This window comes from Sus scrofa, chromosome 12 (genome assembly GCF_000003025.6).
Source record: "Sus scrofa isolate TJ Tabasco breed Duroc chromosome 12, Sscrofa11.1, whole genome shotgun sequence".
Lineage (NCBI taxonomy): Eukaryota > Metazoa > Chordata > Mammalia > Artiodactyla > Suidae > Sus > Sus scrofa.
In genome coordinates, this window is record NC_010454.4 from 7239013 (window position 1) to 7253769 (window position 14757).

At 55.8% G+C, this 14757-nt stretch overlaps 1 protein-coding gene across 1 annotated transcript in view; it reads left to right on the forward strand.

Moving 5' to 3' along the window:
- Positions 1-11481, forward strand: part of LOC102162489 — a 30573-nt gene extending 19092 nt beyond the window's left edge. Inside the window, exons 3-4 of the mRNA XM_021066689.1 lie at positions 10698-10875; positions 11143-11481. Coding sequence (XP_020922348.1) covers positions 10698-10875; positions 11143-11412 — 448 coding nt within the window. The 3' untranslated portion in view covers positions 11413-11481. The remainder of the gene's footprint in view (positions 1-10697; positions 10876-11142) is intronic.

Sequence of the window (14757 nt, forward strand, 5' to 3'; positions counted from 1 at the left end):
GATGTCACCGACGCCACTCGGGGTCATTTTGCACACTCCCTCGTGCCCGCACGCCCACGCCCACATCACCCTCAGCATCATCTCAGCTGGGCTCTGCTAGACTCAGGCAAGCTGGCGGTTTTATCAAAGGCTAAAGGTTGGCACATCCTCCTGCAGAGGGTCAGAGAGTCAATCTTGCAGGTTTTACAGACCATATGGTCCCCGTTGCAACGCTTCGAGTCAGCCTTAGAGCTCAAAAGCAGGCACAGGCGTGCGGAAGTGAACGGGCATTGCCATGTTCTAATATGACTTCACGAAAACGGGTGGCAGGGTGGATTTAGCCCCTCTGCCGACCCCCTGCCAAAGGCTAACTTTGCCGATGTGGCTGTGGGGATGACGTGGGTCGTTCTTGGTGCCATGGAGGGAGGAGCTCTGTCCACGATCAACCCCCAACCCCGTGGCCCAGGGAGCCCTGAGTATCAATCATGCTGAGATGCTGGGCTGGCAGTGCTGCAAATATAGGATTTGAAGTGGGGACAGCCCGGGGCTCCAGTCTTTGCTATGTGATCTTGGGTCAGTTACTAAATGCTGAGTTTCCATTTTTTCATCGCCAAATTGATAATGAGAATCATTTTTCCTCCCAGGGTCATGGCGATGATACTGGGATGGCGGGCGGGGAGCTGGGTTAGGTCTGTGGTAAGTGCTGAGTGGGGTCAGCTTCTAGGGGTGATGATAGAGTGACTGTTGGCCTTGGTATTTCAGCTCCCAGAGGAGAGTCCTTGCAGAAAGGTTTTAGGATTTCTGCCCCCCAGACTCGTCAGAATCAAATCATCCCTTTTTATTGAACCCCCCGAGCTCTTCTAGTTTCAAAGAGAAACACCGAGGGCGCAGGGTGGGCTCTGCGGGCCCACAGCACCTCCTGCCTTCCTGCCACCCGGACAGAGGCAGACGCGGCCCTGGGTGAGCTCACTGACGCCCCCTGACGGCAGCCCTTGCGTTGCGGACCTGCGCCCCCAGCCCCACACCTGCAATGATGTCTCAGCAGCGAAGGCCGCCTGCCTGGCTGCCCACAGGGGGCGCTGGAGAGCAGGCACCTGGGCCCCGCTCCTCCCAGCACCCAGATCCTCCCGCACCGCGTCGTTCTCCCCTCTTCCTAGGCTGCTTCCTGCCCTCCAAGCCCCCTCCAGACAGGGTGCCCCAGCCAGAGACACTCCCCTCGCCCCCTGGGGACCCAGACCGCCTCGTTTCCAGTTGCCGTAGGCTGGGGAGAAACCTCAGTCAGTGAAACGTCATCAGGTTTTAGAGCCCAGGCCCTTGTCCCTGCTAATGTGGGTACCAGGAGGGACAGTGCGTGCCTGCATAAGGGCCGCTGCTAAACCTGGCACAGGCGGGGGCGGGGAGGGCACGGAGACCTCAGTGGTGACCGAGAGCAGTTGTGAAGCCAAACAGAGCGCGAGGGAACTTGGCGCCACGGGGTCAGAAAGTTTGAAAACAAGAACAATTCGAGGACTGGGATCTGGGGAGGGTCGAGTTGCTCAGGAATGAGTGGGTTTCGGGGGCAGAGACCTTGCAGCTGACCCCAGAGAAGCCACTGCCCTGGGATGCTTCTGGGGACAAACCATAATAAGGAAAGATAGGATTCTGACTGTTCTGTTTTGGAGAAGAGCTGTACCCAGGAATGACAGTGCTGCGACTGAGGCAGGCAGAACCCTGGCGTAGAGTGAGACTTATGCCCTTTACGGGCTGGCCAGCATATACACGGACACCAGTCCGCTGGGAGTCCATTGCAATGTGAGTTGAGAAACGTGTGCTTAAACTGCAGCTAAGGGACGAGTCCACACAGCAGCTTCCCTTCAACTGAAGCAAGAGTTTCAGTGTACGTGAAATAAACTGCCGAGCGGGTCAGATGGACGAGAACACGATGGAGAAAGAAGGATCAGGACTCAGATTTAAGGACATGGCCTTGGGGACAGAGAGCCAAGAACCGGGAAGTGGGGGAGGTGTCCTTGGCTCCCAGCTGCTAACTCCTGGCCACACCAGCCTGGGGTCCCTTTGCTCAACTCTCCCCTGCGCCCTCTTGTCTGCTCCTGAGCTGCTGCCAAACCAAAGGCTGGGGTGCAGGGGGCCGCTGTCTCAGGATTCTCCACCCTGCCCAGGAGCTGCAGCAATCAGGCCCCATCTGGGCCTTTGGGGTGTGTCAGAGCAGGGCCTGGTCCCTGGAGCTCGGGTCTTGGGTGGAGGCCGTCTGCTCGGATGCTCTTGGGTCTGGGCCGCAAGTCAGAGCCCAGCAGCAGGGCGCTTTCCCTGGGCTGGCGCATCACCGCGTACAGCAAATCAGATCTTCTCCCATCAGTGCTGTTTCTGGTTCCCCAGGCCTCGCGTCCCACCTTCGGCTTCCGGCTCTCTACTTCTTGGCCTTCCTCATCATCTGCTGCTTCGGCGACTCTGAGACCGCATCACAACTCTGCTACCCACTCCCCATATCTGGGCTCTCCATCCCCCTCCCGACCTGCCTGCCTGGGGGGTCTCTTAGCCCATCCCCCATCATCATTCATTTAATGACCATTTCTTTCCACTGGTCTCCTGACTTCCAGCTCCTCCTCGTTCTAACACAGAGCTTCTCAAGGGTTAGTTCCTTTGAACCATCAGCATCAGCATCACCAGAGAGCTGGTTAGAAGTGCAGACTTTCCAGACCTGCAGGACGGGAACGCTGGGGGCGAGGCCCAGCATCCGCGTTTCCACAAGCCCCAGGTGCTTCTGAGGGCTCAGGGTTGGAACCTCTGAGGCTGGCACATCCTCTCTGCAGCTTCCAGAGCATTCTTTCTGAAACCCAGGCCACGTCCTCTCATCTTCCTGCTCAGCACCCGTGGATGACTCTCCTGTGCCTTCAGAATTAAATCCCAATTACCTGAAGCACAGTGTTTGAGGCCCCGCACCGGCTTCCCCAAACCTCCCTTTCCAGCCTCCCCTGCCCCCTCGGCCCTTTCATCACACCTATTCCCTTTGAGGACTGGAGGTCAGGTTCAAATATCACCTCTCCGAAGCACTGCCCACCCCCCCTCGTCCTCAGGCTCTGAGCCCCTACAGGTGCCTCTCTCCGGGCGACAGTTCTAACATGCTGTAAATTCTGGGGGGACACATAGATCTTCATGCCCAGTGAGCTTCTAGAAGCAGGGGTGATGGTTTTCTTCAGTGTAGTCCCGGCGGCTGGTGTAGAGTGGTTGCCGATACCCATCTATTGATGGTGGGATCAAGTCTGACTCTTCTTAGTGCGCACCAGAGCCCCGCCCCAGCCCCCTCCCATCCCCCCTCCCCCGTCTTGATCCACTGCCCACCCGCCTGGACTCCAGGACCCTCCCGGGACCTCTCTTGATCCCCCCTGTCCTCCCTCAGGTCCATGTGTGTCCAGTTACTTCCAGTCTCGTCATCGTACCCCCAGGATGGAGGAAGAGTGAGGGGGAGGGCCTTGTGGGGAGAGGGCTGCTGGACCCTTCTGGAGTCTGTTCCCATCACAGGGGTGGGGGTGGAAATCCCTTTGAGTGGTACCATTAATGCCAACAGACAAAGGAAAGGCGCGGATACTCCGAACCCACAGCCTACCCTCTTTCACTTGATGGAAGGATAGGGTTGGGGTGGTCCGTGTTTTCGTATTTATTTATTTAGCCGGAATGTGTATGTGTGTTTTCCACTAGATTTACCTCCCTAATTATATCTGCTTACACCGGTATTAAAATGTTCTTGTATTCCCTGTACACGCAGCAACCGATAGACTGTCAGGGCGGTGCAGAGGCTAGGCGGGGGGTGGAAAAACACAGAAATTAAGTCTCCGTTACAACCCACAAAATGAACAATCCCCAGGTAGGTCATTTTTGCAGTCATAGTAATTTTTCCAGTGGGGTTTTTCTTTCTTCTTTTTTTTTTTTTTCTTTTTACAGTCACACTTGCAGCCTACAGAAGTTCCCAGGCTAGGAGTCGATCAGAGCTGCAGCTGCCGACCTATACCACAGCCACAGCAACGCCAGATCCAAGCCACATCTGTGACCTATGCCACAGCTTGTGGCAAGACCGGATCCTTAACCTGCTGAGCGAGGCCAGGGATCGAACCTGCATTCTCATGGATACTCGATCAGGTTCTTAACCTGCTGAGCCACAGTGGGAACTCCTCCGTTGGGGTTTTCTAGGGGGTATTTCCACCTGTCAGCGGACTCCACCTTGAGGTGTGTTTGGTGAATGCATGGGGCCCACATGCCCCTCAGTAGGGATCTTGCTGGCGGCTCGGGCCTAGGCTGGGAGCACCAGCAAGTTGATGGTGGGGCAATTGCTGCGTTCCTGGTTCCCTTGGCAGCAGTGCCCCTTCAGAATTTCGTCCAGACCCGGCTGAGCCCTGGAGTCCCTCCTGTGTCCTTCTGCGTCCGGTGTCCAAATTCCTCGGTGGAAGGAATGTGCTGTCCTCTCTCTGCGACCTCCTGAGGCTCCCTCATGTCACATTAAATCTCAGTTATAATGAAGCACACCCACACAAACCCAGGATGGTACACAGGAAAACAGAGCCAGCCTGGATCCCCACTGTACGTGAGAGCCGTATGCCTGGCCTCAGCCCTGGGGAGGCGCCCAGTCCCCTTCTGTGATGTGTTGGAGACCAGCTGGGTCCTCTTTCCCCAAACCTCACACTCAGGTTGCTTAGCAACCTGGATAGACAGCCAGCCTGGCCAATCACCTGTGGCTGCCGACATCCACCTGCTTCCCGAGGCTGGAGTTGCCTGGAAACCAACCCCCACCCACCCACCCACCCCTGGGAGGCCCGCAAGGGGCAAGCATGGTGACCAGCATTTCTCACCTCACTCTCTGCTCCCCACCCAAGGCCCATTCTGTGGCTTCATCTGTGACATTTAACATAAATAGTTTTCTATTCCCAGGTGACCTTTAATGGCTTTTATCATCAGCTGTGGTTCCTGGCAGCCGTACAAAAGCCGCTGCCTGCTGCCTTGGTCTCTTCCAACAGAGGCCCGAGGAGGCCCCACGGTTTTCGCCACGTGAAGCCAGGGGGCCCCTGAGTGTCTGCTCAGACTATAGCCTGCCACTCTCCGCCCGGAAATATCCTTCTGTGTTTCGTTTAGAATTAGTGGGGAAGTCAGTCATTAAGTGGTTAGCGATTATGGCAGTGGAGACACTCCACATTCCGTGGTGCCTGCCTCTCTTGCCTTCTTCTCACGGCCACGTTTTAAACCCCTAGTCCCTCCCTGATGCTTGGTTGCAAGTGGGGCAGGTAGAACTGGGAGGGAGGAGGCCAGACAAGGCAGGTATGGCATCCCACCCCCCTCTCTGGACCCCTATTCACACTCTCTGCACAACAGACACCATCGCCAGGAAGTGACATGCTGTAGTGACCTTAACAAAACTTCCTGGCGTTCCCGTCGTGGCTCAGCAGTTAACGAACCTGACTAGCATCCATGAGGGCATGGGTTCGATCCCTGGCATCAATCAGTGGGTTAAAGATCTGGCCTTGCCACGAGCTGTGGTGTAGGTCTCAGATGCAGCTCAGACCCCTCGTTGCTGTGGTTGTAGGCTATGCTGCAGCTCCGATTGGACCCCTAGGCTGGTAACTTCCAAATGCAGCAGGTGGGGCCCTAAAAAGCAAAAAAAAGAGAGAGAGAGAGAGAGAAGAAGAGGCCTCAGTGTGAAACTACCTTGCTGGCACCTTGATCTTAGACTTTTGGTCTCTGAGCTGACAAAGTTAGGGTCCATCGTGGCAGAAATTGTCCCCATCAGGCAGGCGTATGTTGGGGTCTGGAGTGGAGTGGTCCTGGTACCCTGGTCTTCCTTCTTTTTTCTTTTTTTTTTTTTCAGTCTTTTTGTCTTTTTAGGGCCGCAGTGGCGGCATATGGAGGTTCCCAGGCTAGGGGTCCAATCGGAGCTGTAGCCACCGACCTACACGCCAGAGCCACAGCAACTCGGGATCCAAGCCACGTCTTTGGCCTACACCACAACTCACAGCAACACCAGATCCTTAACCCACTGAGCGAGGCCAGGGATCCAACCCGAATCCTCACGGATACTAGTCCGGTTCATTAACCACTGCGCCACGATAGGAGCTCCTGGTCTTCCTTCTTCCACCGATGCCTAGTTCTCTGTCTGGAGGAGAGGCTCTCGGAGTTGCTTCCAGGCTTTGCTTTCAAACATCCCTTCCCAACCATCTCTGCCTCCTCCATTCTGTTCCCCAGGCTCTCGTGCGGGTAGCAGGTCAGCACTCGCCTGTGCCATGGACACCAAGTGTCCTGATGGGGAAGGGCTGGGCACGGCAGGGCAGGAAGGCTGCGGAGGGAGAGGAGCTTAATGTGTTTTCTTCTGCTCTGCTGTGCCAACAAAGAAGAAAATGAATTGGAGGAGCCCAGACAAGGCCGCCCAGACGCAGCGCTGATGCTCGGCTAGTGAAGGCAGCTGCGGCAGGCGCGGGCCCCTCGGAACTGACCTTTCTAACCACTACCTTGGTACCATAATCGCTGCCACGCAGCGGCTCTCGTTCGTGGGGGAGGGGCTGCTGGAGAGCCACTTGGTTTGATTTCTCTCATCTTTTGACACCGCCTGTCGCAGAGGAGAGTGTAATTGGGACGCGTTGTACCTTCCCAGCAGCCTGAGCCGCTCACGCCTTGCAAGATGAGAGCCGGCACTGCCCCCGCTGCCGGAATGGGCCGGGCTCTTAATTGGCTTATTTGCTTCTCCTGGAGTCTGCCTCGTTTTTTTCCAGGGATGAAGCTATTGCCTGGACCTCTGTGGGGATTGCTTCTCTCAGCAGGCAAAGGGCATCCGAGGGACCAGGGATCCCTGCTGTGATGCTTTTGGGGGGGTTGGGGGGACAGGTAAAGCCATCAGCAGCCTGAAGCTGGAGAAGTGTCTACCAGCCAGTGGCCTGAGAGGGTGCCCACCTGCTCCTTAACCAGCCCATCCTTAACCACTCACAAGGCTGCACTCCCATCCCGGGAGCCTGCTGCTTGCTATCAAGAGCCAACGGTGGAGCAAGGTTCTCCCCTTTTGAGGGGAAGGTGGGGGTCAGGCTCTTGTTCTGGATGCTGGGCTGGCCAAAGGAATGCAGCAGGGAGGGCTGGAGGCTTTGGAAAGGGAGAGGCAATTTGAGGGAGGGCTTGGAGGTAAAAGTTGGCAGCGAGAAGGCAGGACTAAGCATCTTGACCTGAAATGATGTGAAAAAATTGTTGATCCCACAGCCCGCACTTCGGGGGTGGGTATTCAGGCAATGCCACTACCTCCCCTGCGAAACTGGCTGCCCCCTCCTCCTCCCTGGGACCCCAGCCTCTTCTTCCACGTGCAGGGATCTTCCCTTTCATCCTGCGGTGGCTGTAGCATCCTTAGAGGAAAGTGGCAATGTCCCCTCCACCACAGCCAGTGCTGCCCGCCAAGCAGCCCCCTGCTGCGTTAAAGGCTGAAGAGGAGCCTGTGCTTGTCATCCTGTGGCGGGAGTCACAACTCCCTGTGAAAGGCTGGAGCCAAGCAGAGCAGAGAGAGGGGACAGTGGGGGCAGAGGGCGGCCACATCTAAGGACTCCCGGCCTCACACCTGGATTTTCCCATCACTCTGCTACGCCTGGAAGGCAAGGGCATGGCCAGGAGGTCAGGACACCATCTCAAGAGTCCGCAGGATCCAGGAAGGCTGCGCAGGACAGTGATGAGCAGCCCAGGCTGGGAGCCCAAAAGCCAGGTCAACTCCCAGCTGTGGGACCTTGGACTTGCCTCCAACTTCCCTGGGCTTCTGTCTTCCCATCTACAGAATGGGGCCATAGGGGACCTCTTGGATCATACACAGATCTTTGCAAGGACAAAAGGAGAGAGTTAATGGAAGGGCTTGGCACGCAGGATGACGTCCACAATGTAACCTGTAGAGCTCCTTCAGCATCTTCTCATTAAGTCCTCAGATCCCCCGCAGGATAAGTGCCCAGGCAGTTTTCAGGTCCTAAATCACTTAATTGAAAGGCACCTTCCAGGTCCTTCAACCCGGCCGTCTCTGGAATGTCCATCTCAGCCACCCCAGGTCCCATGAACCTAAGTTGTAGGTCCCTCGCCTCCAAGCAGCAGGTCTGGGAGTTCCAGAAACCCACCAAACCTCTCTGCATCCTGACTCCGTGTGTGGTCGGTGGACCTCGCAGTAGCGCCATCACCTGGGAGCTTGTTGGAGTTGCAGGACCTCAGGCCCACCCGAGCCCTGCCAGCTCAGGATCGGCCTTTGAACCGGATCCCAGTAATCCGAGTGCACGGAGACAGCTGGAGAACACTGCTCCGTATCATCTGGGAAGTCACTTTGTTCTTACCTCCATGTCAAGTCTCCAAGACGCGTCGGAAGGAACTGCAAGCTACTCCGCGAGGTACCTGCAAGGAAATTATTATCAACAAGGTTACAGGATCAACCTCTGCAAATAATGCCATTCTTTAAAAAAGGAAATGAGAGCTGATGCAAGATTATTTGAAACGTGTTGTCACCGGCACACACTTGCGATCTGCTTTGCTTTCCTGGGTGAGGGAATTACAGCTGTGGTCCACACGCACTTCTGAGATGCCCATAGAACTGTGTCCTGCAGGTGGACCTGCTCGTCACGTGTCCTTTGGGGAGACGCAAGGGACAAACTATGAATCCAACCCAACCTCCCTGCTTGAAGCAGGATTCTTGCCCACCGGATTCCCAACTGGTGGTCGGTCAGATGGTGTGCCCGAAACCTCCGTGTCATTGCCGGCCAGCTCTCATTCTTAGAAAGTTCTTTCTCACACTGGTGAAGTACGACCCTGCCAACTCCCACCCATGGACCCTCATTTAGCCTCTGGCACAAGGCAGAACTAGCCAAACCCCTCTTCTAAATGGTGTCTGTGTTTGCTTCCCATGGCTGCCGTGACAAATTGCCATCAACTAGGGGGCTCCCAACAACAAATTTATTCCCTCATAGCCATGGATATCAGAAGTCCCAAGAGGGATCTGGCATTGCCGGTAAGCCGTGGTGTAGGTTGCAGGTGTGGCTCATGGCTGGTTGCTGTGGCTACGGCGTAGGCCAGCAGCTGTGGTTCCAATTTGACCGCTAGCCTGGGAACTTCCATAGACTGAAAGTTCGGCCCTAAAAAGCAAAAAAGCAAAAAAAAAAAAAAAAAAAGAAATTCCATGGCAAGGTGTTAGCAGGCCCGCAATTCTCACCAGAGGCTCTAAGGGAGCCTGCTTCTGTCTTAGTTCAGGCTGCTCCAACAAAGCATCATAGGCTGTGGAGCTGAAACAACAACTATTTATCCCTGAGATCTGGAGGCTGGGAAGTCCAAGGTCAAGGCAAGGACAGATCTGGTGTCTGGTGAGGGCCTGCTTCCTTGACTGCAGCAGGCTGTCTCCTTGCTGTGTCCTCCTTCACATGGTGGGGAGCAGAGAAGAGGGGAGCAAGCTCTTCTGTCTCTTCTTAGAAGGGCACTAATCCCATCACGAGGGCCCCACCCTTGTGACCTAATCACCCCAAAGGCCACACCTCCTAGTACCATCAGGTTGGGTTAGGATTGCTGACATAAGAATTTTGCAAAGGAGACAGTTAGTCCCTAACTACTGTCCCTGGTGCTGCTTCCAGCTTCTGGAGGCATCAGGTGTTCCTTGGCTTATGGCTGCATCCCTCCAGTCTCTGCCTCCATCTGCCCATGGCCTCCTCTGTGTGTCTGAGTCTCAAATCTGCCTTTCTCTTATAACACCTGTCATGGGATTTAGGGTCATTAAAGATCATTTTGAGATCTTTAACTTGGTTTTATCTTCAAAGGCCCTTTCCCAAATAAAGTCACATTAACAGAGTCTGGTAGTTAGGATGTGGATAAACGTTTTGGGTGCCACCATTCAACCCACCACCATGTCCATTCAAATGCTTATTTTTTTCTTTTTTAGGGCCGCACCTGCAGCTTATGGACGTTCCCAGTCTAGGGGTCAAATCAGAGCTGTAGCTACCGGCCTTCACCACAGCCAGAGCCACACAGATCCAAGCTGCATCTGTGACCTGCACCACATCTCAAGACAACACTGGATACCCAACCCCCTGAGCGAGGCCAGGGATGGAACCAGCATCCTCATGGATACTAGTCGATTTGTTTCCTCTGCGCCACAGGGGAACTCCAAAAAAAAACTACATGGATTTTTTTTTTTTCTACCAGACTCCTTAGGGCTCTGACCATTCTCACAACCACTGTGACTCCCTGTCACACCCGGGGCAGACTGGTGGCGTTTCCTGACTTACCTGTCCCCCCGCAACCAGAAACTCTTCCACTGCATGGCAGCCATGAGATGAGATGTGTTCGGCAGAGTAGCTTTCGGACATTCTGGAAATTTCTGTATCAAGGACTGTTTTCTGCTCCCTCCTTCACCTCCCTCTCTCCACCTGCCAGGGGTCAGGGGACCGGGGAAGGGTCAGCGAGGGTGGGGTGGTGGATGGGGAACTCTGGCCCCTGCCTGCTGCTAAGAGTCCCTCTCCTTTATGGGACAAGCACAGGGCCAGTCAGAGCTCCGTGTTGTATGGCCCTATCATGGGTGAGATCTTGCCCATGAGGGAGAAGCTGTCAACACACAACATAGATTTCAAGACATACTTTCTACTCCGGGATTATGAATGGCCCTCCGATCGTTAGAACCGGAGCATTTTTTTAAAAAATCCAATTTATTTCCCGCCTCAAATGCCCCTTTACTTGCTTCCTGTCCTCTGCATTAGGAAGAGGGGGCTGGAGCCCGAAGCCTTCTGGAATCCTGGCCCTGAGACCTTTGCACCCCCTCAGCTGACACCTGAATTTTCCCTGGGATTTTCTGTTATCCATTTCCCGTGGCGCGGCCGTGTTTTTCTGTGCGAAGGTGTCCCCTTTGGCATCAGCAGAGCTGGAGAGAGGGATCAGGTCAGTGTCCCCAAGGAAGGACAGGAGTGACCCGAGGGGGTGCGAGTGGGACCACGGGGGTGGGGGGGACGGGGACGGGGGGGGCAGCCCCTTCTCCCAGAAGGGGGATTTGGGAATGTGCCGATTCTGATTTGGCAAATCCTAAAGCAAGGCAGACGTCCAAGATGAAAAGAAAATCAAAATATTAAGTAGGCCAAAGGGCATGAAAAACAACGACAACAACAAAAACTCCATTTCTGGCTCTCTCCTCCCCTGCCGCTCAAGCAGAAGCTTCTAGAAGAAACCTTGCCTTCACCCCTCCCCTGCTCTGTGCGGCCTCATCCCTCTGCAGTAAAATCTGACACGGGAGATTCATCGGAACATGTGCCCTCGTCCGCCTCCCATCGGCCCCCCGCAGGGACGGGAGCTGTTCGTCTTCTCCCCAGCTCGGCTCGCAGCCTGCGAAGCCCGGGTGAGGGGTACCTTGCTCAGCTCTGCCATCAGATGAGGGGCGGTGTGCCATCACATGGGGTATCTTCGCACCCCTACGATGCCTGAAATCTCCATCCTCATAAAACAAACTCGGTGGAAGCAAGGCCTTGATCCATTTCATTCCTTTCTGTGTCCCTAGTGGCTGGTATATGGTGGGTCCTCAAAAAATGCGTTTTGGGAGTTCCTGTCGTGGCTCAGCGGTTAATGAACCCGATTAGCATCCATGAGGAAGTGAGTTCGATCCCTGGCCTCACTCAGTGGGTTAAGAATGTGGTGTTGCTGTGAGCTGTGGTGTAGGTCGCAGATGCTGCGATCCCACATTGCTGTGGCTCTGACGTAGGCCGGGTGGCTACGGCTCCAATTTGACCCCCAGCCTGGGAACCTCCATACGCCGCAGGTACGGCTCTAAAAAGACAAAAAGACAAAAAATAAAAACAAAAAAATGCATCGAGGGTTCCCATTGTGGCCCAGTGAGTTAAGAACCCGGCATAGTGTCTGTGAGGACACAAGTTCGATCCCTGGCCTCACTCAGTGGGTTAAGGATCCGGCATTGCCATGAGCTGTGGTGTGGGTCACAGACGTAGGTCAGATCCGGCGTTGCTGTGGCTGTGGTGTAGGCTGGCAGGTGCAGCTCCAATTCGACCCCTAGCCTGGGAGCTTTCATATGCCGAGGGTGTGGCCATAAAGAGGAAAGGAAAAAAAAAAAAAAAAAAGATTGGGAATTAAGGTAGAGGGGAAGAAGGCACGTGGGAGGGCCAGGGTGAAATGACGGGCAGAGTGCCGAGTCCTTGTCCCAAGCCCTGGCCTTGCAGGACTCTCCTCCAAGTCTTCCCACCCCTGCGGGTACCAGGATGCTGTTGCTAAGAGATCAGTGGCCCTGAATTGTTTCACCACTCCCAGACCCAGCGCTGCTGCCATGAAGGCCCCAGTGAGGTTAGGGGCTCCAGCCTCCCTGCAGCAGGGAGGGGGTGGAGCATGGGAGCCACGGGCCGCCCCCTCCCCAACGCCCCCCCCACAACCCCCCCCACCACCACCCAGCTCCTTCTCCATCACCAGTGTGGCCGGCTCAGCATCTCTTGCGCCTCTTGGCTCCCACTTCTGCCTCTATTGAGCCGCGGTCCCTTTTAGCTCTCATTTGTAAGTGGGCCTCGGCCCAAGCAAAAGATTCAGCGGGAATCCGGCCGGGTTCCCAGACGCTTAATTGGAGCCGGGCTCTTCATTACCTGCGCACCTGTTTCCCAGCACCATATGGTCTGAGGTAAATAGACTGTAATTGTTTATCCAGAGTCAATTCTGCCTAGAGGGAGGGAGGGAGTGTGGGGGCCGCAGCCCCAGCTCCCCCCACCCACCCCCATCCTTCCCACTCCATCCCTCTCCCGGCTGCTGAAGGACAGAGCCCCTCCCCGGCACAAGGTGAAAAGTTTGCAGAGGTCCCAGCAGAGCTGCCTCCCACCTCCGGGCCCCACTTTGGAGCAGCTTCTCCCTCCACTCCAAGGAGAAGCCCCTGCCTGGCCGTGTTGGCAGCCATGCCACTCTGTCCTTGCCACAAGGCCAGGCAGGCAGCACCTTCCAAGGCCTGGGCACGTTTATCTCCTTCCCCTTGGAGGCCGAAGGATGTCTGAGAGGGCCTGGCCTTGCCAGCCTGGATCTCAGCCCGCCCTCCTCCCCCCAACTCAGTGGCCTTGCGAAGGTTTCTGAATATCTCAGAACCCAGGCTACAGCTGCCAGAAGTGAAAGCAATGGCTTCTGCTGGATTTCAAGGCCCCTTCAAGGAGACTGAACTCAAAGCCTCTGGCCAAGACAAGAATTATCAGACCCTTATCATGGCCCTGTCCCCTCCCATCTTGAGCAACCCGGCACTCCTTCCTGTCCCTCCTAGGAAAGGTATCTGGCCCACTCCTCGCCCCGCCCCTATAGGGGCCTTATACCCACCCCCCAACCAACCAGCAAGTGTATCGTAAGACTCCTCTTTCCCCAACCAATCAGCAGGTCAGCAGGTGTATCCTGAGACCTCTCCTCTCCCTGGGCTATAAAAACAGACACTACCGAGCACCCAGGTCGGGGCCTGGTTATCAGGAGGTTGGCCCACTGTGAGCTCAGTGTTTCTCGTCTCAATAACCTCTTCTCTCTCTCCACCTCGCCATGCCAGAAATTCTTCTTCGGACCCGCGTGCACAGACCGTGACATGTTGGTGGCCCATACAGGGACTTTCTGGGGGTCTCTCCTGCACAGACCGTGATAGCTTCTACATCACAGAAGGAGCCAACCTTTTCAGGGGGTGCCCTGCAGGTGGGGATGCCGCCAAAAGCTTTAGACATAGGACCTCAGCTGATCCTCCTAGCAGCTCTTGGTACAGGATGACTGTACCAAGTCACACTTTATGGACACCCACATTGAGGCTTAGGTGGGTTAAACCACTTGCTCAGAGCCACTCAGCCAGAAACCAGGGGAGCAGGAATTCTACCCCAGATCCAATGACCTAGGAGCACAGGTGGTCTTGACAGCCACAATAGGTTTGCTAAAATAGTGCCCAACAGGGGCCTGGCCTGGAGCCGGGAAGGGAATCAATAGATGCCCAGTCCCTTCCCTCAGCCCTTCCTTCGTGAGCAAATCTCCCTCGCACCCCTGCTCAGCCCACTCAGCGCAGCATCCAGCTTCAGGCTGCTAACGTGCCCTCCCCCCAAGAAAGTATAAATGGGTTCTTCCTGCCCCTCCCCAGCCCCGTTGCCTTTGCTCCCTGGCCAGCCTGCCAGGAGGACGTGGTCCTTCCCCAGGCCTGGTTGCCCTGACTGCCATGCAGGATGGGCAGATGAAGGAGGAAGAGGGCAACCAGCGCCCCAGACAGAGGCGGGCTCCCGACCTGGGAAGGAGTCAGAAGACTTGATTCTAAGAAAGAGCCAGGGGGAGTTCCCTGGTGGTCTAGTGGTTAGCAGCTTTCGCTACTGCAGCCTGGGTTCAAGCCCTGGTCTGGAAACTGAGATCCCACATCAAGCCACGGCTCGCTGAACCTGGGCCCCTGAGCTTTTTCAGAGCTCTGGTTGAAAAGATGTTCCCAGGCAGGGAGCAGAGGGCTCCTGACCTGGAACCAGAGCCACCAACAAGCCAGATGTTACAACCACCTGGGAACTCATTTCCAGGCGCAGGAAAAGGACTCCTCTCCATGTTTCTGCCTGGGTCCCTTCCTTTCTCCTCCCAGAGCTACCCCGCCCCGACGCCCATCACCTCCGGGAGGATGGATGGTTTCCCCAAGCCCAAGAGGAGGGATGCTGCATCCTCTTAATCTACCCTGAATTGGCCCTTAACATGAAGAACAGTTGCCAGGCCTTTCAGCCCTGATGGATGCCTTCTGCAGCAGAGACATCGGCTCCCGCCTGGAGCCTGCCTGGGCTGGGCGGGCAGCCTCGTGGTGGG